Here is a 25301-nt window from a genome sequence, read left to right as displayed (position 1 = left end):
TCCATATCATTCCAACATATCTGATTATCTTATCAATTAATAATTCTGAATCCATGTCAGTGCTACCCTTTCCCGGTCTGTACACTCCAAAGACATCAAGTTGCCTACTATCTTTAGAGAAGAGCCTTACACGCAGAATTTCATGTTTTTCATCCTTAACTTTTTCGTAGCTTAAAAATTCTTCTTTCACCAGAATGAATACTCCCCCTCCCACCATTCCTATCCTATCTCTACGATACACACTCCAGTTCCGTGAGAAAATTTCTGCATTCATTATATCATTTCTCAGCCATGATTTAACTCCTATTACAATATCTGGTAAGTATATATCTATTAAATTACTTAATTCGATTCCTTTGTTTACAATACTTCTACAGTTGAGCACTAACAGTTTTATGTCATCCCTACTTGATTTCCAGTTCCCTGTTCGCTTAACACCGCTCCCTAGGCCACCCCGTTTCCCGGAATGTACCTCCTTATAACCCTTCTAAACAAGTTTCCTAACTTATACGTACCACTGCGGTTTAAGTGAAGGCCATCTGAGAGCAGATCCCTATCTCCTACCCACCCATTAGGATCTAGAAATTTCACTCCCATTTTCCCACACACCCACTCCATAGTCTCATTTAAATCCCCAATCACCTTCCAGTCAGTATCCCTCCTACACAGTATTCCACTGATAACAATCTCTGCTTTCTTAAACTTCACCCGTGCTGCAACAGAACTGTTGGCGCCTGGCCCAGCGCATCTCTCCCCTTTGCACATTTTCCATTCTTTTCACTGACATTACCAGACTGTCGAATACAGCCAAGTAAACTATAGATATGAGGTATTACATAAACAAGTAAATAAATGGCTAAGAAATCAAAAAAGTCCGGCTTGTTGTTTGATTGATCACTGTTGAGAGGATCTTGGGTTCAGTTCTCGTCCGTCTCGGAGATTTTAATCCTCACTGGTTTGTGTTTCTTCCAACACTCTTCTGACAACACACCACAAAAACAACCACATGATAAGGGGCATCCGACCGTAAATCTGGGCCAAGTCCACGTTGCGACATTTTCAGGGTGTGAGAAAAGTAGAAGAAGTAAATGGATAAACAACTCATTCATTGCCTATCCCATCTACTTTTTATTGGAATGAAATTAAGGGTGCCGTACCTCTCAGACGTGATATGTGGAAAACACCCCCCTGTGGGAAGGGGCGGTAGAATAAGACCCACGGAATCCCCTGCCTGTCGTAAGGGGCGACTAAAAGGGACCCCAGGAGCTCTTAACTTGGGAGCGTGGGCTGGCAATCAGAGGGACCTTAGCTGAGTGCTGGCATTGCTTCCACTTACTTGTGCCAGACTCCTCACGTTCCTTCCACTGATCCGGCCCCGACGGTATTAGAACACTCGAGGAGTAGGGAACCTTTAATTTCCATGCCCTTCGTGGCCCCTGTCTTTCTTTGGCCGATACCTTCGTTTTCCGAAGTCTCGCATCCCTTCCATTTTTCCTCTCTGATTAGTGTTCTATAGAGGATGGTTGCCTAATTGTACTTCCTCTTAAAACAATAATCACCAGCACCCGCGAAACACATGCGAAGTGTATATAAAAACAAATTTTACACCAATTGTAGGTCGGTAGATGCACAGTGGGTTGTTGTCTGTACTCTGACCGGCCAACCGAGCTCTACGCCTCTGCATTCGGGAGACGGGCCTGGGGCACAGTGCTGCACTTCCCGCCTGGCCCCACCCGTCGGCTGTGCTGAGAATGGTTTTCCGTGGTTTTCCATTCTCCTGCACTAAGGCGAATGCCGGGACAGTTCGCCGCCCACCCCCTCACCTTCTCCGCACATATTCTTCACCGTAACAAATCTCCCGGCCTGAGAGACGGCGTCACCGTCTAGGAGGCCCGCCTCCCCCTTCAGGGAAGGAATGAAAACGTTTAGTAGTTAGTTAGTAGTACCAATTGTACCATCCAAGTATGAAGGACCCTGATCATTCAATAGGACATGTAGTCATATTCCTCGACGAAGGAAACGTGCTGTAGTATACGAACCCACGAGGATATTGTGGACCTCGACAAGCACTTGACACAAATCGCAGTGGAGTAGAGTCCAACGTGCTCGCGTCTTCCTCCGTACTCCGCAATATATACATCATTTAATTTTTTTCTGTTGTATGTTAATAATGCCTGTTATGTTGGAATGCGCTCATGTTAGAACAGACATGATATTCCTCAGGTTACGCTGCTGTTCTCACAGGAAGTCTGGTCAGCGAGGATAGCATTCGGCTAGAATCAGTGACAGTTCCAACATTTTCATAAAGTACAATGACATTCCGGGACACTTTAATTCTAGAGCACGCCTTCGCATTGTTAGATGGACAGATATTATCCTGCTAACCCTGCTTGTCACGACGAATAAATGTTTTCATTCTAGATTTAGAACAGTATTTGAATTACACTCGTTTCTGGCCTAGGATAGACAAGAATACGGATTTATCCCATACATGCCCTTCCTCGCTCCCCGACCGGATATCGAAGCCGAGCTACACTTTGAACAACACTATAGGCGGTGCGACAGCTTCAACACCTGGACGGCAGGCAACTCGCTCATAGCGACATTCACTCAAGAATTCTTTCCTAAATTAGTCCGTACAGAAGATGGAATATTAGTAAACCTACGTCCGGCGCAGCTTCGCAGTGTAATTCGTATTCATTTCATCAATAAATATATCCACGTGGAAAGCATTTATGGAAAGATGCATTGCAACGCGCATAGTTTCAAAATATCCAAACGCTTTTTTTTATAAAGAAAGTATTGAAATAAGTGAACTGACGAATATCCCTTAAAATCTCATACCCGGCTCCATGGCTAAATGGTTAGTGTGCTGGCCTTTGGTCACAGGGGTCCCGAGTTCGATTCCCGGCAGGGACCATAATTGGTCAATTTCCCTGGCATGCGCGTCAATTCAAAAGACTTGTACCAGGCCACACGGCATTTCATTTCATTGATCTTGCAGACAGACACATTGTCTGGTGTCTCCGTGATTACGAACAGTATTTTACGTAAGGAGAATATCTTTCTTCTGTGACGGGGGTGTTCAAGGTGGAACGAACCGATTTCTTATGGTCACACTTTTATCTGGATGAAGTGTTTACATAGTTTCAGCAAAGAAGTTTGGGAAGTTCAGTAGAGAGCTATTTATATACTTTCACTTGACTTCTTTGGAACTTAATCACAGCAATAATGGTAAAACTTAGCCTGTGATGTACACATGGTAGGAGGGTGTGCCAAAAGCCTCTCCGCAGAGAGGGCATATGACGCCGTCCGTCGGATGGAGACGTAGGAGTAGGCTACACCCTACATCCCAAAGCAGAACTCCCATAACTGTCTATATTTAATAATATCTATGAAATATTACTGCATCGTATCCATTTGCACAGTTGTGGTAGTGGTGGTTACAACCATCCTCTGTATAACTCTAACCAGAGAGAAAATGTAAAAGGTCCGAAACTTCGAAAAATGAAGGTATCGGTCAAAGAGAGACAAGGGCCACGACGAGCTGACAAACCTAATAACGTCCCTAGGCTGCGAGTGGTCTGCCTATTAAATAATAGTTTACCGTTGGAATTTAAAAATGAATAAATAATATCAGAGTACATGCAGTGAAATCTCGTACAATTGTTATCTTGAGCATCCTCTTAGCGCAGTCGTATGCACGCTTTGAGTGACAATGTTCATTGTTTCACTCAGTTAGGCCCCATTCACAGTGCAAACGTAACGTAACGTAACGTAACGTAAACTTAAAATTAACGTTAGCGGCCATCTTATCTAATGGAACCATTCACAATGCGCCAACGTAAACTTAACTGCGAGTCCGAGAAATTAAAGGACTGCAAACTCCAAGCTCTTGCGGTTAATTTTACGTTAGGTTTAAGAACCAGCCAATCAGAGCAGACGTAAACATTGTATTTTGTGCGCGTTATAATGACTTCTTTCGACGAAACACTTGCATTTCTCGTTCAACATAATCTTTCTGTGTATATATGATGAAAGGAAAAAGAATACGTGGAAATAAATATGCTGTAGCAATGAAATCTGACGGGAAATGGCGAGAGACAAGTTCGCAGCTCTGGTGACCAGACGAGAGACAAAGCATGTCATAGATTAAACAATGCCCCCGTATATTTCTTAACATTATGCCAGACTGCTAGTTTAAGAAAACGATATCATCCAAACACCTCATTGGACTGTGATAGCTAGGCGCATAAATGTCGGTAAAGGAGACCTTACACTTCATTTTATTAGGAAAGGGGAATCAAAACTTAAGATAGTGTTAAACAGTTCAGGTTTAATCCGCATTTACAAAACGAACTGATGAGGGTCATTTCTGAGATAACCTGCTTTGATTCAAGGGATGAACCCATTTTCTGCACCGTTCTTTAGTTCTCCTTTTCATGTAGGCCTACACAGCTCCCAGATGTTTGAAGTACCATATGAATTCCACTACCATGTTGTTTGAATCCATGGAGCTATTAAAATATAAAACACGGGGCGAGTTGGCCGTGCGCGTAGAGGCGCGCGGCTGTGAGCTTGCGTCCGGGAGATAGTAGGTTCGAATCCCACTATCGGCAGCCCTGAAAATGGTTTTCCGTGGTTTCCCATTTTCACGCCTGGCAAATGCTGGGGCTGTACCTTAATTAAGGCCACGGCCGCTTCCTTCCAACTCCTAGGCCTTTCCTATCCCATCGTCGCGATAAGACCTATCTGTGTCGGTGCGACGTAAAGCCCCTAGCAAGCAAATATATATATATATATATATATATATATATAACTGCGAGATAGCCTAAAAGCCTATTTCCGTGCTAAATAACATGGCAGTGTTTTGATTGGCTGCTGTGTACTCCTTACGTTCCTCCATTGTGAATACCACAAATGTTACGTAAATTTTACGATTACGTTACGTCGTTAAGTTTACGATTACGTTTGTATTGTGAATGGGGCCTTTCAGCGGATGACATTCCCTGGCTGTAACTCTCTTGTGCCATCTATTGGCAGCTGATAGCGAGGCCTTGCATGGTGCTGCCCTCTTTGAGTTATGCAGAGCAACTATTACATCATGAAGCTTCTGAACCGCCGCCGGGCGCTGGCAGAAATTACATCGGGCCGCGAGCTACTCTGCCGCTTTTCTTAGCTTTTCTTTTTATGAAAAAATATTTACATGAGAGTGATTTTGTTTAGATTTCAGAAATTCTTACGTAAAATGACACGTAGTTCATATAAAAATGTATGAAATGTGACAAGTCGACGTCCTTGAGCTGCTTCTCGTGTGGTGGAGTAACATATCAGCGTTTTGCTAATCATGCCAACGAAAGTGAACATAAATGATGGTAGAAAATGTTATTGATAATTTGTTAGTATCACGCTCTACTTATGTATGGTCAGTGAGTAGAAAAAGAAAACTACTACGTCGGGCTGAGGCGCTGGCCTTCTGACCGCAACTTGACATGGCTAAGTCCGGTGTTAGTGAACGTCACCCTCGTGTCGGTAGATTTACTGGCACGTAAAAGAACTCGTGCAGGACAAAACTCCAGCAGCTCGGAGTCACCGAAAACCTTCAAAGTAGTCGTAAAGCAAATAACATTGTAAATTACATTTGGTGGAACCTGGCGGAGGTCCCTCACTAGTACCATGGTTATCGCTTGCGGTATCACTGTCCTACCGTATGTTTATTGCTCGCAGACGACGTGATCGAGCGAAGAACCACTCTACTTAGGAACTAGCAAAGGTTAGGCCTCTAGTTACCTGAGGAAACACCATTGGTCTGCACTGGTTAGGGTAGGGCCTGTACAAGACCATTGGTCTGCACTGGTTAGGGTAGGGCCTCGACAAGACCATTGATCTGCACTGGTTTAGGGTAGGGCCTGGACAAGACCATTGGTCTGTACTGGTTAGGTAGGGCCTGTACAAGACCATTGGTCTGCACTGGTTAGGGTAGGGCCTGGACAAGACCATTGGTCTGTACTGGTTAGGGTAGGGCCTGGACAAGACCATTGGTCTGCACTGGTTAGAATACGGCCTGGACAAGACCATTGGTCTGCACTGGTTAGGGTAGGGCCTGGACAAGACCATTGGTCTGCACTGGTTAGGGTAGGGCCTGGACAAGACCATTGGTCTGCACTGGTTAGAGTAGGGCCTGGACAAGACCATTGGTCTGCACTGGTTAGGGTAGGGCCTGGACAAGACCATTGGTCTGCACTGGTTAGGGTAGGGCCTGTACAGGGCCATTGGTCTGTACTGGTTAGGGTAGGGCCTGGACAAGACCATTGGTCTGTACTGGTTAGGGTAGGGCCTGTACAAGACCATTGGTCTGCACTGGTTAGAATACGGCCTGGACAAGACCATTGGTCTGCACTGGTTAGGGTAGGGCCTGGACAAGACCATTGGTCTGCACTGGTTAGGGTAGGGCCTGGACAAGACCATTGGTCTGTACTGGTTAGGGTAGGGCCTGGACAAGACCATTGGTCTGTACTGGTTAGAGTAGGGCCTGGACAAGACCATTGGTCTGCACTGGTTAGGGTAGGGCCTCGACAAGACCATTGGTCTGCACTGGTTAGGGTAGGGCCTGGACAAGACCATTGGTCTGTACTGGTTAGGGTAGGGCCTGGACAAGACCATTGGTCTGTACTGGTTAGAGTAGGGCCTGGACAAGACCATTGGTCTGCGCTGGTTAGGGTAGGGCCTGGACAAGACCATTGGTCTGTACTGGTTAGGGTAGGGCCTGGACAAGACCATTGGTCTGTACTGGTTAGAGTAGGGCCTGGACAAGACCATTGGTCTGTACTGGTTAGTGTAGGGCCTGGACAAGACCATTGGTCTGCACTGGTTAGGGTAGGGCCTCGACAAGACCATTGATCTGCACTGGTTAGGGTAGGGCCTGGACAAGACCATTGGTCTGTACTGGTTAGAGTAGGGCCTGGACAAGACCATTGGTCTGCACTGGTTAGGGTAGGGCCTGGACAGGGCCACTGGTCTGCACTGGTTAGGGTAGGGCCTGTACAGGACCATTGGTCTGTACTGGTTAGGTAGGGCCTGGACAAGACCATTGGTCTGTACTGGTTAGGGTAGGGCCTGGACAAGACCATTGGTCTGTACTGGTTAGGGTAGGGCCTGGACAAGACCATTGGTCTGCACTGGTTAGGGTAGGGCCTGGACAAGACCATTGGTCTGCACTGGTTAGGGTAGGGCCTCGACAAGACCATTGGTCTGTACTGGTTAAGGTAGGGCCTGGACAAGACCGTGCTTTTTCTCTTCGCGGGTTGGCAATGCTATGTGCTTTAATCACTAATGGCAATGACGTAACAACGCATTTTACGGCAGCCAATAGCAATGCGCGTAGCCATTCCAGCAATGGAAAATGGCGTGCGCTACTCTTCGCTTGGTTATAGAAGTAAATGTACTTTTTGGGGTGGGTTGGTGGCTCCCTGGCCATTGCAATGGACACATCTCCTCTCTAAAAGGAATTCCACGTACGTTTTGCGTGCTTTATTCTACGTCACTTCCTTATAAAACTGGCGTGAACTGCTCTCTGTCAGTTGATGACGGCATCTGTGAAGAAGTGGTATTCAAACATTTTGGTTGGCGTGCGTCCAAATAGGAGTATAGTGCGATTATACCAGAAATAACAAATTGTTGTTGCTCGATGTCGAATAATATAAACTATAATCATGATCATCTTCCGCAGCTTATTCCGCTTGCTGTACGCACAGAGGCATGAAAGAGTTGTGGCCACCACGGGCCCACGCCCATCAGCACGAGGAAACAAGCCGCTACGTGTTGTATATCGTCGCTCGGCAAAAGGAACCTCGTTAGTAAATCAATTCTCTGCGTGTCACCCAGGTGGCAGATCCCCTGTCAGTGCCAGGCTCCTGGGGCCTTAAGTGAATTAAAACATAGCAATGCAGCATGAGTAAACATTTGCATGCGACGTACACACGGACATGTATTTTAGTCTGAATACTTCGGAAAGAGAACTCGTGTAATGGTAGACAAAAACAAAAATGCATCGGCCTCGACTCTTTTCTGTAGTGCTCAGTGAAGACCGCAAGTACATTCTCCTGTTCTATTTTCCCTTCAATTTCGATGTTAAATGCTTGATTTCAAATTTTCAGACAATTTTTATTTTAAGATGAAATATCACTTGATCTGAGAGTAGACACGTATGTGTAGGCTGATGCTGTCAAACTGCTTGTGTTGTTCAGTTTGATTACTCATTGTAGCCCTGTTAAGTTTGTGAGGCATGTTTTTATTGTCTTTAGTTTGGTAAAACTGCTTTCATTTGAGACTGGTGTTGTGCGGACAACTCAACTCAATCGTTATGTTGGGGAACACATCTTGTATATTAACTTCAGTTGAACTGATGATGTTAAAATGCCTCACAGTATATCCCCAGCTCGTCCCTACCTACAGTAAGTTGCAGCTAAGTGGTTCTTCAATTCTTCTCCATTCATTCTTTCAACCAGAATATGTTTTTAAAGTAGCGTAAGCAATTCAGCGTCGACAACAAACAGTAGTACACGTCACTTGGATGGAAAAACGACGCCATTTCGGTGGACGGAAACACATGTTCGACGTATTACAGCTAGAAAGAGAGGCTGTGGACACAGCAGAGGCGGATCTGAGTCCGGCTCCTTGGCTAAATGGTTAGCGTGCTGCCTTTTGGTCACAGGGGTCCCGAATTCCATTCCCACCAGAGTCTCGAATTTTAACCATCATTGGTTAATCCGCTGACACGAACCTGCGTGTATGCATTGTCGTCTGCATGATTTCATCCTCATCACGACGCGCCGGTCTTCTCCGGGCGTCAAATCAAAAGACCTGCATCTGGCGCGCCGAACATGTTCTCGGACACTCCAGGCACTAAAAGCCGCACACCTTTCGTTTCTGCGGTACGAAGAAAACTATCTCCCCTGTGGGTATAGCACGGCCGTATATGTCGTAAGTGGGGAACAACTCTCTGTGTCTTTAAGCGCCCAAACATATCGATGAGAAACCTTAGCCTCAATTGTCATATTTTCCGGGACTACACCTTACTCCTCTATTCATTCTCGTCTGCTTTTCATCGTCATTACGACCCGCAGGTCGCCTACGGTCGTCAAATCAAAAGACCTGCACGTGGCGGACCGAACATGCCTTCGGACACTCCCGGCACTAAAAGCCATACGCCCTTTCATATCATACATCAGACTCATGTAGCTCCTAGTTTCTATTCTTGGGTGTTTGTAGGCCGCTATTAAGATTTCCATTTATTCTCTTACGTAAATATCTACAATAAAAAGTATTTATCAATTTAGGACCGCTGCCCCACCCCGAATCAGAAGAATGAACGTAGCTGTAAGACAGGATAAATAAGCACTTCACTTTCTAGACAGACCACAGGGACACAACTTGGCATTCATAACCTACACAGAAATGTACTGTTTTATTTTTGTATTTTCAATCTTTGCAATCTGTCGCCACTCTGTGGTCAAAAGTGTTGTTGGAGATGTTCCAGTGTGCTGATTGCAGGTAGATGCGATAAACGGAAGCGGTAAGACGGTGGTACACGCTGAGCTGAGTGGCTCAAGTTGGGGATTTCTTAACGTCCCTAAATGTCTGCCCCTTGGCAATGAAAATGAAAATCCACAGTCCGTTTCCAGTTGTTCGAGCGGGTCAGGAAGCCCCCATGTAGCAGCGAGAATAGGGGGTCCTCCCGTCCCACTGGCAGCTATCGACCACGTGTGGCGGCATTGCCATTGTTAATTTATACTGATACTAGCAAGATACCCGTGCTTCGCTACGGTATTATACTGAAATTTATAATTGAATGCTTATTGTTTTACATATATAATCCACCAAAATTCCGAATCTGACTCGTTTTCTATTAGATTACGGCACGTTTCCTCCCATTTTTCAATCTTCCTTTCCAGGAATCGATTTCGTACTTCCCGGGCTAGGCTCAGGTATTCCTCCCGGTCAGTTGGGTCCGTAAATCTTTGCCATCTTTTCCTATAATCATTTTTAATATGTATAAAATCCTTCAGGAGATCCGGCGTGGTGTCATATTGGGTGCTTTGGCGGCACTGAACCCGCGGCCGGACTGCATTCTTAGTCATTACCCGTCCAGGAGCCGTTTCCAGCGCGGTCCGCACATTTGACGACGGTCCGGAACATTATTATTGTTATTATTATGTGTTGCTGGAATGGCTGATGACAGGGAAAACCGGAGTATCCGGAGAAAAACCTGTCCCGCCTCCGTTTTTTCCAGCACGAATGTCACATGGAGTGACCGGGATTTGAACCACGGAACCCAGCTGTGAGAGGCCGGCGCGCTGCCGCCTGAGCAACGGAGGATCCTTATAAGTACATTATGAACAGTAAAATAAATTGGTCTCACCTCCTTCTACACCCCACCGCCGTTACGTTTATTTACCGCCCCCCCCCAAAAAAAAATTAAAAGAAGGCGTGTTTCTTTATGTTTAAAGGAGATTCCAAACACCAATGTTCACGTCTATTACCTTCAGTTTTGAGATATAAGTATCCCCATAAAAATAATTTACTTTCTTCACTTCATTTCACACTACTTCACCCCCCCCCCCCCAAAGTGAATTTTCCCGCAAAAAAAACTTGTTTCTTTAATAGTAAAAGATCTTCTAAATACCAATTATCACGACTCTAACTTCTTCAGTTTTTGATTTATGTGTCCTCATGAAAGGAATTCAACTCCTTTACACTCCCACCCTCCAAGATGGTTTCCCCACCAAAACGCGTTTTTCTTTGTTTTTAAAGGAGATCGAAATACGAATTTTCACGTCTGTAACAACTTTAGTTTTTATTAGATGTATGCATTCTCATACAATTAAGTCAATTAAATTTTCAATTCTTTCACCCCCACCCCCCCCCCCCTTTTATTGGATTTTCCGAGAATACGTCTTTCTTTACTTTTAAAGCAGATTGTAAATATCAAATTTCACGTCTGTAACATCTTCATTTTTGAGATATCAGTAGCCTAATTAAAAGAATTCAACACCATTTTCAGTCACTTTTACCCACCCCCCACCACCCAAGTGGTATTTCCGAAAACTAAAAATACACGATTCGTTATGTTTAATAGAGATAACAAATACCATTTTTCACTTCTGTTACATGTTAAGTTTTTTAGATATACTGTAAAAATTCTCATTTTAAAATTTCACCCCTTTTGAGCTCCCCTTAAGTGGAGTTTCCAAAAACAAATCACTTATGTTTCCTTACATTTACAAGAGATTCCAAACACCCACTTTTTACGTCTGTAACATTTTACGTTTCCAAGATATTCTGTAGATATAGTCTTTCAAAAAATTCACCCCAATTTGTCACTCCTGTTTAACCGCCATTGGATTTTCCAAAAACTAAAAAATACGTGTTTCTTTATTTTTAAAGGAGGTCCCATATACAAATTTTCAGTTCTGTAATATCTTCAGGTTATGAAATATAAGTATCCTCATTAAAGGCATTCAACCCATTTTTCACCCTTTTACACCCCTCCTATTGGGATTTTCCGAAAACAAAAGAATACGTGTTTCTTTATTTTTAAAGGAGATTCTAAATACCAATTTTTACATCTGTAAACTTTTAAAGTTCTGAGATATAGATACACTCATTTTAAAAATTCACTCCCTTTTCACCCTCCCATTAATTGGATTTTCCAAAAACAAAAAATACGTGTTTCTTTATTTTTAAAAGAGATCAAAAGTACCAATTTTCAGGTCTGTAATATCTTCAGTTTCTGAGATATAAGTACCGGTATCCTGATTAAAGGCATTCAACCCATTTTTCCCCATTTTCGCCCTTTTTCACCCCTCCTATTGAGATTTTCTGAAAACAAAAAAATACGTGTTTCCTTATTTTTAAAGAAGATTCTAAATACCAATTTTTACATCTGTAAACTTTTAAAGTTTTGAGATATAGATGCACTCATTTTAAAATTTCACCCCCCTTTTCACCCCCTTAGCGAAGGAATATCCAAAAATCCTCTCTTAGCGAGCACCTACATCTTAATATGAATATATCCCCAAAATGTCATTTCTTTATGTCCAGTAGTTTTGGCTCGGCGATGATGAATCAGTCAGTCAGTCAGTCAGGACAAGTTATTTTATATATTTATAAATTTAAAGACTTCTACCAATGTTTGGATATTAATGCTGTTGATTGAAAACGTTTTTCAGTTATGTCTAACTAAAGAAGAAGTGGCTGCTTTATTCTCTATCGTAAGTGTGAAGATGATCTGTTTCCAAGCAGACGCGTGTGACGGCACGACAGGCAGAGCACCCTTGCCAACAGTAAGGATTTCTTTTCATGTCTTTAATTTCTTCCAAACATTAATGGATGTTAATTTCAGAACAATGGACTCCTTGTTTCATTGGGTGCTGCCATTCCAAATGTGGGAGCTCTGTTAAGAGAGGATGAGAAAGAGAACAGACAAGGGAAGTCAAATTCGCCAGACGGCTGGTCGACCTCGGATAAACGGGACTGAATTTGATTTTTATGGCACGAAACCGGCTCCTTGAGGAGAACTGGAGCACACATGCGTGCCGCGAGCACCACGCACACTTCCGGGGACCGGCTCTCATGTTAGTAAGAGACGACTTAAAGGGGAACTGGGGGTCAACTGAAATTAGCGATACACCTGCACAGTAGAACAGTTCCACGCATTCTTGGGCGATTCTCGGCGCATTTTCTTTACTTTTCACAATAACCAAACATAAACCACACACCACACGCTCCGCTTCAATTTCAGGGTCATGCACTAGCGCCGCGATCTTATTTGATTGGCAAGGAACAGGAATAGATTAAACAAATGACAAAACAAAATTGCGGTAAAGTGTTCCTTCACGAACTGTGGAACATGAAGGAGATTGCTTACAATGTACACAATGTTTATTATACAAATAAATACATTTTGTCAGATGTATTCGAGTTTCTTCCTTGCTTCTCGAACTCTGATATCGATTGTCTTTGTTGATCGCTCTACCACTCGGTCCTATTTTACGTTCTATCCACTTTTCTAACTTATTATTTGCAACCAAAGGACGGCACGAGATTCATTGTAGATAACTCATTGCTTGACTAAGGCTCATACATGACCCGCTTCAAACCGAACTGGAGACCTTAGCTTTGCGAAATTCGAAAAGCTGGCACACAAACTTTTTAACACAGCATCAATCCATTTCATGAAGTATTCAACATGAACATCGCATAATATTTGTGGAACAAGTTCATTTTAAAAAATTGCCCCTTTTACGGGTTTTTCGTGAATAGCATTTGGACGGGATATGAATTCCAAAATTTTCTTTTTGCTTTTGATAGAGCTCTCGAAAGCACGCGCTACTTTAGTCACAGCTTAACTTAAAGGGGGCCCTAGACCGTGTGATCTAAGGAACATACTCTGCCAACTTTTACTAATATAACAGAGATCGTTTTACAGCCTTCGTGATTCTCCAAATCGTTATGACAAATTGTTGCGATATGGTTTGGAAACGAACGGTTCTATCTACATGCAGGTCAATTTTCCCATATTATACAGCATATTCCAATAATAAGCATTATGAAGTTTTCCTTTGAATTTGCACTTCCGTTGATACGTATTAAAAACGACTTCATTGCATTAATATTCGTGTCATGATGGTTTTCCGTCCATTCACAGATCCTTGAAGACTTTCGGAAACCCAAGGAGGATATAAAAAAGGCAGGCGGGGAGCGAGTGTCTGTCATTATATTCCTAAGACTCTCTTTTCCAAATGAGACACTTTCCGTAATAAACTTGTACGAAGAATGAGTAGAACCCTGCTAGCTCAAACGGATCATAAGGACCAAGAAGCCTGTCGCTCACTGTTCTAAGCTCTTTTCAGCCTTTTCCAAATTTCAGACAAACTATCACATACCTGGCGAGTTGGCCGTGCGGTTAGGGGCGCGCAGCTGTGAGCTTGCATCCGAGAGATAGTGGGTTCGAATCCCCACTGTCGGGAGCCCTCAAGATGGTTTTCCGTGGTTTCTTATTTTCACGCCAGGCAAATGCTAGGCCTGTATCTTAATTAAGTCCACGGCCGCTTCTTTCCTACTCCTGGTCTTTTCCTATCCCAACGTCGCCATAAGACCTGTCTGTGTAAACAAAACTATCACATTAATACATATCAAAATTTGCCCTGAAAAGGAATCGTTTGTTGAGAAGGAAGATTACCCTCAACCATTAACAAATTAACTGAATTCTTCCAAATCATCAGCACAGAGGGTTTCTTGTCTGACTTGGAGGACCTACAAGGCAGATCATTTTCTCCAGCAGTACAGTAAATAGAGATTTTCTGACTCATCGGGTAATCCTAGGAAACAGTAAGAGAGCATAGTTTTCACCCTGGAACTCTCCATCTACTCGCCCCGCAAAACAGAAAAAAATGCCTGTCATTACAATGAAAACTGCTGAATTCGAGTGTGCCTGGCAGTAGGCAGAGGGGCGTGTCATCATAAAGAAACTCCCTAACTCGGTCGCTACATGAGACACGATGTATAGGGATTTCCCCGTCGTGTTTCTGGGATAACTCTAAGAGCTATGTAATGAAATCTTACTCACAACGTGAACGCTTCTGTAGCGAAGCTCAGGTACACCAGTTGGTTGTGAGGAGCGAGCTGTGATGTGTCGCAATCAACACAATACCTCTCCTGCAGAGTGACATGCTGGAGCCTCTAACATCCAAGTCCCGTGACCCTTATTTCTCGGCTCTTTATTAGGGAAGTATTGTATAGTGTGACGCAGGAATTAGATTAACGCAGATGTTGTGGAAAGTAGAAGGGTGAGGAGAAGGTGGTAATGGTACCAACAACATAAAGCAAGCAGGAATGGGTACTAACATACTTGGGGATGTGTGCGATCTGCTTACGACAGCGCGAGAGAAGTTTAAGGGAGCAGTGGAGTAGTGTGTAGGAAGGATACTGAATAGAGGGTCATCGCTTATTTAAATAAGACTGTTATTATTAACAAATACGTCGCAGTTGGGAATAGCACTGACCACTTACAGTAGTGTTATGATAAATTAAAACATACCCACCCAACGACTACAACAAGAGTACAACAAGCAATTCCATGGAGAGATAAGAAATACTTCTAGCTTAACATTCTAAACCTAGCAACAACATATACAAATGCATACACAACTTAAGTATATCGAGTGCTTAACACTACAGCTCACAATACTATACGTCGAGCTTACAGGTAGCTTAACACTACAAGTGATAATACAGTTAAAAGAATGATCACCCAACAACAACAGTGCGTATTTGAGAAACTGGGAGTGAGATGTGATTTCAGATTGTGCATTTCTGTACGTAATTCCATGAAAGAAGTACGTCAATGAGTTGCGTGCGTGTTGAAAGTGTATGTTGCCGCCTCAACTTTTATCACTTAAATAGTGTAGTCTTTACGGTATTGAGTATACTTTATTGCAGTAACGTTTTGTTTTAGCATTATCATATTGTTATTCATTTTATTGACTGAGGATCTTCATTATTGGTGGTGATTATTGTTTTAAGAGGAAGTACAACTAGGCAACCATCCTCTATACAACACTGAAAAAATTAATGGCATATGGTTTCTTCTGTAGTTTTTTATTTTCGCACTAGGCAAATCATTGAAGTTGTACTTTCGCTATATCGTTTACTGAGCGAGTTAGCTACGCGATATGTGCACAGTGTTTCTATAGTTTATTGATTTTCGCACTAGGCAAATCATTGAAGTTGTATGTTTCGCTATATCGTTTACTGAGCGAGTTAGCTACGCGATATGTGCACAGTGTGTTTCTATAGTTTATTGATTTTCGCACTAGGCAAATCATTGAAGTTGTATTTTTCGCTATATCGTTTACTGAGCGAGTTAGCTACGCGATATGTGTACAGTGTGTTTTTGACTTTCGCACTAGGCAAATCATTGAAGTTATATTTTTCGCTATACCGTTTACTGAGCGAGTTAGCTACGCGACATGTGCACAGCGTGTTTCCATAGTTTTTTATTTTTACACTAGACAAATCATTGAAGTTGTACTTTTGCTCTGAACACATCAAACAACGTTCTAATCACATGTTGAAGTTAACGACATCGAGTACAGCGTTCAGTTCTAGTCATGTTATGTTTCAATCTGATCTTCTTACAACAAAGGATCCCCTGACATGTTCTAAACACATGTTGCATCGAGTACAATGTTCGATTCTAGTCTTGTTATGTTTCAGTCTGATCTTCTTAGAACAAAGGTATCCCCTGACATGTTCTAAACACATGTTGTATCGAGTACAGTGTTCGATTTTAGTCTTGTTATGTTTCTTTTGTAATTCACAAGTCTAAACATGCACAATGATGTTATCGCTGCACACTCTTGCCTTGGCGATGCATGTTCGATAAAGCTATGCCTTGACAGAGGATGAGGAGGACGTAGAGGAGGTGGAGGAGGTAGCCATAACAGCTGCCGCCATCTTGTGTAGTAGCCTCTAAACGCTAATTAGCGTCGGAAAGGCCATCTTGTCGTAAACTAACGATAGTCTCCTTCAAGATGGTAGATGAGAGGTTAGGTTCACGTATGCACTAAAGTTGATGATAGCTAACGGAATTTTTCAAATTACCCGCCACCACATTTCAAAGGTATGTAGCTAAAGATAGCAGCACGGTGCCCTGTTGATTAAAGATGGCAGCTTGTCAAAAAAGCACATAGAATTTCAAATTGCCGCCACCACATTTCAAAGGTATGTAGCTAAAGATAGCAGCACGGTGCTCTCTTGATTAAAGATGGCGAATGACAACTGTCAAAAAGCACATGAAATTTAAATTACCCACCACCACATGTCAAAACCATATTTCAAAGGTAGTAGCTAAAAATAGCAGCACTGAGGTTTGTGATGCAAGATGGTGGATGACACCTGTCAAAAAAGCACATGGAATTTAAATTAACCACCACCACATTTCAAAGGTATGTAGCTAAAGAGGGCAGCACGATGTTCTGTTGATTAAAGATGGCTGTTGTCAGCTGTCAAAAAAGCACGTCGGTTTGTTTCCAAACAAGAGCACGTGGAAATTACCGCCACCACATTTCACAGGTAGTGCCGTAAAGAGGGCAGCACTAAGGTTAGCGATGCAAGATGGTGGATGACAGCTGTAAAAAAATCACGTGGAATTTTTAAATTACCCGCAGTGCCGTAAAGAGGGCAGCACTAGGGTTAGCGATGCAAGATAGTGGATGACAGCTGTAAAAAAATCACGTGGAATTTTTAAATTACCCGCAGTGCCGTAAAGAGGGCAGCACTAAGGTTAGCGATGCAAGATGGTGGATGACAGCTGTAAAAAAATCACGTGGAATTTTTAAATTACCCGCAGTGCCGTAAAGAGGGCAGCACTAAGGTTAGCGATGCAAGATGGCGGATGACAACTGTCAAAAAAGCACGTGGTTGTAAAAAAAAGCACGTGGCTTTGTTTACAAATTCAAATCTCGCGCTAGTGAGGTTTAGTTGGCAGCACTGAGGTTTAGGCCCGTCTAGATGGCAGCACTGAGGTGGACGATGCGTTGTTTTCGGACGACAGCTGTCAAAAAGTACGTGGCTTTGTTTACAAATTCAAATCTCGCGCCAAAATTCAAATTTCCCGCGGGAGGAGGCCTCTGCGGAGGGCCTGAGGAGGAGGAGACCGCCGAACCGGTGACTTTATCTACTCAAGCAGTTTGATGCCAACTGCCCTATCTCTATGTTCAGAAATTCCATGCGATGAATTGAGTAGCCAGGGATTTTGAAGACTCCGTGTACAGTCTACATCAGTACGAAGTTAGTTTTTATCATATTCCATTTGCAGTCCAGTTTAGGAGAGTTGACTAACTGGATGACGGAGATTATTATCCAGGATGGAAGATTGATGATATACTAGATAGGACAGGATTAATGCCTGGAACGATGCTGGTAATCTGGGAGAAAAAATAATGCATGGAAGTGGAATTTGTGCGTTGTGTTCAGTTTGCCTTAATGATGACGAGATAAGAGGTAAGGGGTTGCACTGTGGTGAAGCGGACGAACGAGGTTGAACTTATGACTGCTCTTGGTGTAGGTTATTGTGATTGCTGTGAAAGATCATGTTGAAATCGTGCCAGTCGGAGGAATTGTGTTGGTTTCAGTTGTTTTAATAATGAGTTAGCAGCGTGGGGCATGCTGAGTGGTTATGTTTGTCCCGGTTCCTACACACAATCATTTCTTCTGCACATAATTTTTACAACGTGTGCATTTGTTGTTTTACACTGATGTGAGCAAGTTCAATACCGCTTTCCCGTCGTCATTGGGGTGGGTTGTTCGTTCCTATTTAGAAATCGTGTCACTTAATGTACAGGATATTCTCGATTTTCGAGTTCAAATTTTATTTCGTAGTCACTTTGAGAGTAAGGAACATTCCCAATAAGTGGTGGTGATTATTGTTTTAAGAGGAAGTACAACTAGGCAACCATCCTCTATATACCACTAATCAGAGGGAAAATGAAAATGAAAGACTCCCTAGCCCTCGCAAACCTAATAGCGTCGGTGTCGGAAAATAACAAGAGTTGACCAAGAGAGGTCGGATAGGGTAGATGAAACTGAGGAGCCTGGCACAAGTAAGTGGAAGCAATGCCAGGACTCAGCTAAGTTCCCCGTGGTCGCCAACCCACGCTCCAAAGTTCAGAGCCCCTGGGCCCCTTTTAGTCACCTCTTACGACAGGCAGGGGATACCATGGGTGTATTCTACCGCCCCCACCCACAGGGGGACATTCGGAATAATGACGAAAACCTCTTATCGGCTGGATTACGGCCAGTGTAATATTGCTGATTAATAGAATCGAAGTAGGCTCTTGAGGAGGGGAAATGAGTTGTTGTTTTTGTAAATACTTTCAGTACTTGTCGATTTAGTTGCGTATGAAAGTCAGAGTATACAACGATTGAATGTCTTGTATTAATAACTGAAGATTATTCATCTGATTTAAGCATTTGGTGATATTTTCGTCTAGAACAGAAGTAGACTGAGATGGGGTTACATCATTCGCGTTGTTGAGATCACAGCCCCTTCCGGTCCGCTGCCCTGAACGCGATCACTGAGCTTGTTGCTGCTGTGAATGTTCAAGTGAGTGCGGGTGCTGCCAGGGTGACGAGGACAGCACGACACTACACAGGACAGTTGCGCAGGGATGTACACATCCAGGGGCGGCCGTACCTTATGTGCTGAGGTGCTGCAGCACCTCAAAATAAATAATAAGGTTATGTAGTACAATCAAATGCAGTGCATTGAAAAAGACGTCAGTCAAACAACGGGAAATCATTCAACTCCCCACACAATCAGGTAAGTTGTCGTGCGTCCCACTACGGAGGCTGTGCGTATACAGCTCAGCGAGAATTCGAAGATTTTTGCCAGAAAGCAGGAACTCTGCCTATTGCGCATGTGTGCCCAACTCTTCCGATATGCTGTGGAAAGAACAGCCAAGACATCACTTGCTAGCGATTCTTCGTTCGACCACAGAGAGGCAGCACTGATCAGTGATCACACTTGCATTTCAACCGAAATGAGAGCGTGGCAGGTGGCACGCTCTGCATTCAGTGGTAGTATTAAGAGGGAATCGCTCAAAACAAACGGGAACACAAAATACTGTAGAGGAAGCCATCAGCTGTTCTCGCCAGGTCTTTTAATACTCCCAACTTGCATATTCCATAGACATATTTGTAAATCGATGAACTATACAAAGTGTACTTTTTATGTTGTCAAAATAAGGACACGATGTTTTGATTTTCTTTAATTACAAAATGCCTAGTTCTTAAATGTCACTATAGCGACATAATATGTATTTTGCATTACTGCGTTGCTGGTTTTATTTCAATGCTTTTGGTAACATTGAGAAGTTCTGTTTTTGCGCGCTCACACAAAGTGTTTCTGAGTTCGTGAATGTTTTGTCATTGGAGGCGTTATTGTGCGCTTAATTAGTTTTGTGTGAGGAATGTGTATATGTGTTGAGGTTATTTGAGTGTTAGTTCAGAATGGAAAATTCAGTGGAGATCCTCTTGAAAAGAGGATTTTCAACCAGAACTCTGGAATTAAGGTAAAGAAGTTAGGTAGACCTACCCCAGATTTAGATATTGCTCAGGAAGGCATCTCTAATAAAACTCCATACACTAGAAAATTTAATAGAAAAGTGTATAAAAACGATTGGGTGTGCGTATGCGAGATTAGAAAAGCCTTTTTCTGTTTTCCGTGTTTGTGTTTTGGCAATAGTGATTCTTGGGGAACAGTGGGTGTTAAAGATCTTGGACTTCTAAACGCTTTAATTAAGAAGCATAATGACAGTGAGAAACACATTGATAATTCTTTAAACTTGAGTGCTTTAGGAAGGGTTAATACTGCAATATTTTTAAGCCGTGCTTATAACGAAGAAAAAGAAAAGCACAATCAACAAGTGGAAAAGAACAGGTATGTGCTATCAAGAATTGTAGACTGCATTGAGTTTTGCGGTGCGTTTGAATTAGCTTCAAGAGGACACGACGAAAGTGATAGTTCCAACAATCCTGGTGTTTTCTTGGGCCTAGTAGATTTAATTTCTAGACAGTGCAGTAAAGGAGCACATTGAATCTAATAGAGTTTTCAAAGGGACCTCAAAAACCATCCAGAACGAGCTGTTTGACTGCATGCTTGAGACCTGCAGAGAAGTGATAGCAGTAGAAATACAGCAAGCAGATTTTGTTAGTGTAATGGCCGATGAAACTAAGGTACCGATATTTCAGAGCAGACGCAGTTAGTGTTGGTATTTCGATATGAAAAATATGGTATTCCATACGAACGATTTTGGGGCTTCTTTAAACCAGAAGGTCAGGATTCGGATGCTCTTGCATCATGCATTTGAAGTGATATGAGCAACATGTTTAAAAGTACGCCGCACAAAGTTATTGCGCAAACATACGACGGGGCAGCAGTAATGAGTGGTGGTAAAGGTGGAGTGCAAGCAACGCACATTACATCCACTGCTATGCACACCAGCTGAATCTGACAATGGAACACGCTGCTTCGCAGAATCAGTCGGCTAGGGTGTTCTTCGCTCACCTTTCAGCGTTCCCCGTTTTCTTTTCAAGGTCGCCGCAACGGATGTCTGCTTTAGAAGCAGTGTCAGCTCGAAGAATTCCAACAGGACCAGCGACTAGATGGACTTTCAGGTCGCGCACCGTGAATGTGGTGTACGAACAAAGTGATTGTGTTGGAGAAAACCCTATCCTATAAAACTTGCCTTGAAGGAAACGGGCTTCATCGCAGCTTAGAAGACGAGGAATTCATCTTTTGGCTATCATTGTTTCATGTGGACATTATGTGCAACCAGTTGGAGTCAAGAACAGCTGATGCTGCATCACACTTCATTCAAGTGAAACGACATACGGGAATGGGTAGAAAACATTACCAGTACTTCTGAAGGAACGCGTGCGCAGAAAACCATCATGTCGGCGTACTGATGCCAAGGAAGTGCGCGATAGAATAACACGTGAGGCCTTGGATCACCTGGAAGCAGCAAAATTGTTAGAGTCTACTGACTTTGAACGGTTTTCTAAACCATTTCCGGATAAAGAACTTGATGTGGCTGTCCAGGCCTATAGCTGTCGGCTCTATATTGTAGGCCAGATTTTAAGAATATTGGTGGGGCAGTTCCACTTGTGCAGTTCATGCAAGGTACATTCTGAAGCTTCTGAAGATATTAGTAACAACAACACCCATGACTACTTCAGAGCCTGAGAGGATCAAGACCTTCCTGCGGAACACCACGTTACAAGAAAGACTAAGTGCTCTCCATTGAGAAGAAGATGGTCTACAGCATAGAGGGGTTCACCGCCAGGGGGATAGACAAATTCTGTAGCAAGAAGGAGCGACGTATCGTCACTGACTGAGTATTTCTATATTTTTCTAAATATTTTTATTTTGGAGGGGGGGGGGGGTGCACCAGCCGCCACCGTACACATCATGAGCATGGAACCCTCACCAGGATTACTTGATTCGAGAACATGGAAAGGAAAAGGCAGCACGATTTGTTGTCAATATGTTGCAAGCTTCGGGCTCGGAGTAAGGAGACGAGCCGTTCGAGTAAGCGGTATATTCCGAGTTGTTCATTCATTTATAGTAAGAGAAATTATGGATAGGCATAATTTATCAACGGAAATGTTTAATAAAATTCCATGTTGTTTAAAATCATTATTGCCTTTACGTCCCACCAACAACTTTTTTTGTTTTTGGAGACGTCGACGTACCGGAATTTAGTCCTGCAGGAGCTCATTTACGTCCCAGTAAATCTACCGGCACGAGGCGGAGCACCTTCAAATACCATCGCACTGAGCCAGGATCGAACCTGCCAAGTTGGGTTCAGAACGCCAGCGCCTCAACCGTCTGAGCCACTCAGCCAGGTGGGGAGGCTAGACAGATGAGTTTGATTAATTGTCGAACGTCAACTTGTTATAAAAACTCTGATTGATTAAATTATTACGGTAAACAGAATAACCTAATAGCCTGCTTATTTACATGCTAGGTACTTTGGAATTATGTTTTTGATTACCTTTTTAAAACTGCATATAAATCCCTCTATTATTTAAAACTCCTTGTAAGAAGAGGACAGTGTATGCAAGTGGGTATTATTTTCAAATGAGTTGAGCTCGAGAGTCCCTTATAGCGTAGGATTCTTTCAGTATACCTTGGCTCTGTATGTATTGCTTCAGAGGAAGCTCGGCTCCCCGCCAGTGTCCAGTGAGCCGATAAGGAGCCATGAGTGTCTTGTGTCTCACTGAGCCGTGTACTGAGTACGAATCTTTCAGTGTGCCATGATTCACTGTGTCTCGCACTAGAGGAAGCTCGGCTCCCCGCCAATGTCTGGTATGCCAATAGCGAGTCACGAGTGTCCTGTGTTTCACTGAACCGTGTATTGCGTACGATTCTTTCAGTGTGCCATGATTCACTGTGTCTCGCTGCAGCGGAAGTTCGGCTCCCCGCCAATGTCTGGTATGCCAATAGCGAGCCGCGAGTATCTTGAGTCTCACTGAGCCGTGTATTACGCACGATTCTTTCGGTGTGCCATGATTCACTGTGTCTCGCTGCAGCGGAAGCTCGGTTCCCCGCCAGTGTGCAGTGTGCCGATAATAATTTCGTGTGGCTATTTCTAGCCGAGTGAAGCCCTTGTAAGACAGACGCTCCGATGAGGGTGGGCGGCATCTGCCATGTGTAGGTACCTGCGTGTTATTGTAGTGGAGGATAGTGTTACGTGTGGTGTGTGAGTTGCAGGGATGTTGGAGACAGCACAAACACCCAGCCCCCGGGCCATTGGAATTAACCATTGAAGGTTAAAAGCCCCGACCCGGCCGGGAATCGAACCCGGGACCCTCTGATCGGAAGGCCAGTACGCTGACCATTCAGCCAACGAGTCGGACAGTGTGCCTATAAGGAGCCGTGAGTGTCTTGGGTCTCACTGAGCCATAATTCCGTACGATTCTTTCACTGTGTCATGGTTCACTATGTCTCGCTGCAGCATAATCTCGGCTCCCAGCCAGTGTGCAGTGTGCCGATAAGGACCCATGAGTGTCTAGTGTCCCACTGAGCTGTGTATTGCGTACGATTCTTTCAGTGTGCTATTGCTCACTGTATCTCGCTGCAGGGGAAGTTCGGCTCCCCGCCAATGTCTGGTATGCCAATAGCGAGCCGCGAGTATCTTGAGTCTCACTGAGCCGTGTATTACGCACGATTCTTTCGGTGTGCCATGATTCACTGTGTCTCGCTGCAGCGGAAGCTCGGCTCGCCGCCAGTGTGCAGTGTGCCGATAAGGAGCCGTGAGTGTCTTGTGTCTCACTGAGCCGTGTATTGCGCACGATTCTTTCAGTGTGCCATGGCTCACTGTATCTCGCTGCAGCGGATTTTCGGCTCCCCACCAGTCTGCAGTGTGCCGATAAGGAGCCATGAGTGTCTTGTGTTTCACTGAGCCGTGTATTGCGTACGATTCTTTCACTGTGCCATGGCTCACTGTTTCTCGCTGCAGGGGAAGTTCGGCTCCCCGCCAGTGTGCAGTGTGCCGCCGGTGAGCCGTGAGTGTCTTGTGTCTCACTGAGCCTTGTACTGCGCACGATTCTTTCAGTGTGCTATGACTCACTGTATCTCGCTGCACCGGAAGTTCGGCTCCTCGCCAGTATCCAGTGTCTCGCTAGTGAGCCGTGAGTGTCTTGTGTCTCACTGAGCCGTGTATTGCGTACGATTCTTTCAGTGTGTCATGGCTCACTGTTTCTCGCTGCAGCGGAAGCTCGGCTCGCCGCCAGTGTGCAGTGTGCCGATAAGGAGCCATGAGTGTCTAGTGTCTCACTGAGCCGTGTATTGCGCACGATTCTTTCAGTGTGCCATGGCTCACTGTATCTCGCTGCAGCGGATTTTCGGCTCCCCACCAGTCTGCAGTGTGCCGATAAGGAGCCATGAGTGTCTTGTGTTTCACTGAGCCGTGTATTGCGTACGATTCTTTCACTGTGCCATGGCTCACTGTTTCTCGCTGCAGGGGAAGTTCGGCTCCCCGCCAGTGTGCAGTGTGCCGCCGGTGAGCCGTGAGTGTCTTGTGTCTCACTGAGCCTTGTATTGCGCACGATTCTTTCAGTGTGCTATGACTCACTGTATCTCGCTGCACCGGAAGTTCGGCTCCTCGCCAGTGTCCAGTGTCTCGCTAGTGAGCCGTGAGTGTCTTGTGTCTCACTGAGCCGTGTATTGCGTACGATTCTTTCAGTGTGTCATGGCTCACTGTTTCTCGCTGCAGGGGAAGTTCGGCTCCCCGCCAGTGTGCAGTGTGCCGCCGGTGAGCCGTGAGTGTCTTGTGTCTCACTGAGCCTTGTATTGCGCACGATTCTTGCAGTGTGCCATGGCTCACTATGTCTTGCTGCAGCGGAAGTTCGGCTCCCCCCCCCAGTGTGCAGTGTGCCGCGGGTGAGCCGTGAGTGTCTTGTGTCTCGCTGAGCCGTGTATTGCGCACGATTCTTTCAGTGTGCTATGGCTCACTGTGTCTCGCTGAGCCGTGTATTGCGCACGATTCTTTCAGTGTGCTATGGCTCACTGTGTCTCGCTGCAGCGGAAGTTCGGCTCCCCGCCAGTGTGCAGTGTGCCGCGGGTGAGCCGTGAGTGTCTTGTGTCTCGCTGAGCCGTGTATTGCGCACGATTCTTTCAGTGTGCGATGGCTCACTGTGTCTCGCTGCAGCGGAAGTTCGGCTCCCCGCCAGTG

The 25301-nt window shown here is 44.3% G+C and overlaps 1 protein-coding gene across 1 annotated transcript in view; it reads right to left on the bottom strand.

Moving 5' to 3' along the window:
* Nucleotides 1-23630, bottom strand: part of LOC136884386 (suppressor of tumorigenicity 14 protein homolog) — a 75845-nt gene extending 52215 nt beyond the window's left edge. Inside the window, exons 1-2 of the mRNA XM_068229920.1 lie at nt 23524-23630; nt 21131-21337 (exon numbers count right to left, since the gene is read on the bottom strand). Of these exons, the coding sequence (XP_068086021.1) occupies nt 21131-21337; nt 23524-23630 (314 nt within the window). The remainder of the gene's footprint in view (nt 1-21130; nt 21338-23523) is intronic.
* Nucleotides 23631-25301: the final 1671 nt, after the last annotated feature.

Source organism: Anabrus simplex, chromosome 12 (assembly GCF_040414725.1).
Source record: "Anabrus simplex isolate iqAnaSimp1 chromosome 12, ASM4041472v1, whole genome shotgun sequence".
NCBI lineage: Eukaryota > Metazoa > Arthropoda > Insecta > Orthoptera > Tettigoniidae > Anabrus > Anabrus simplex.
The sequence above is the reverse complement of the archived record's forward strand: the minus strand, read 5'-3'. Positions and strand labels throughout refer to the sequence as shown.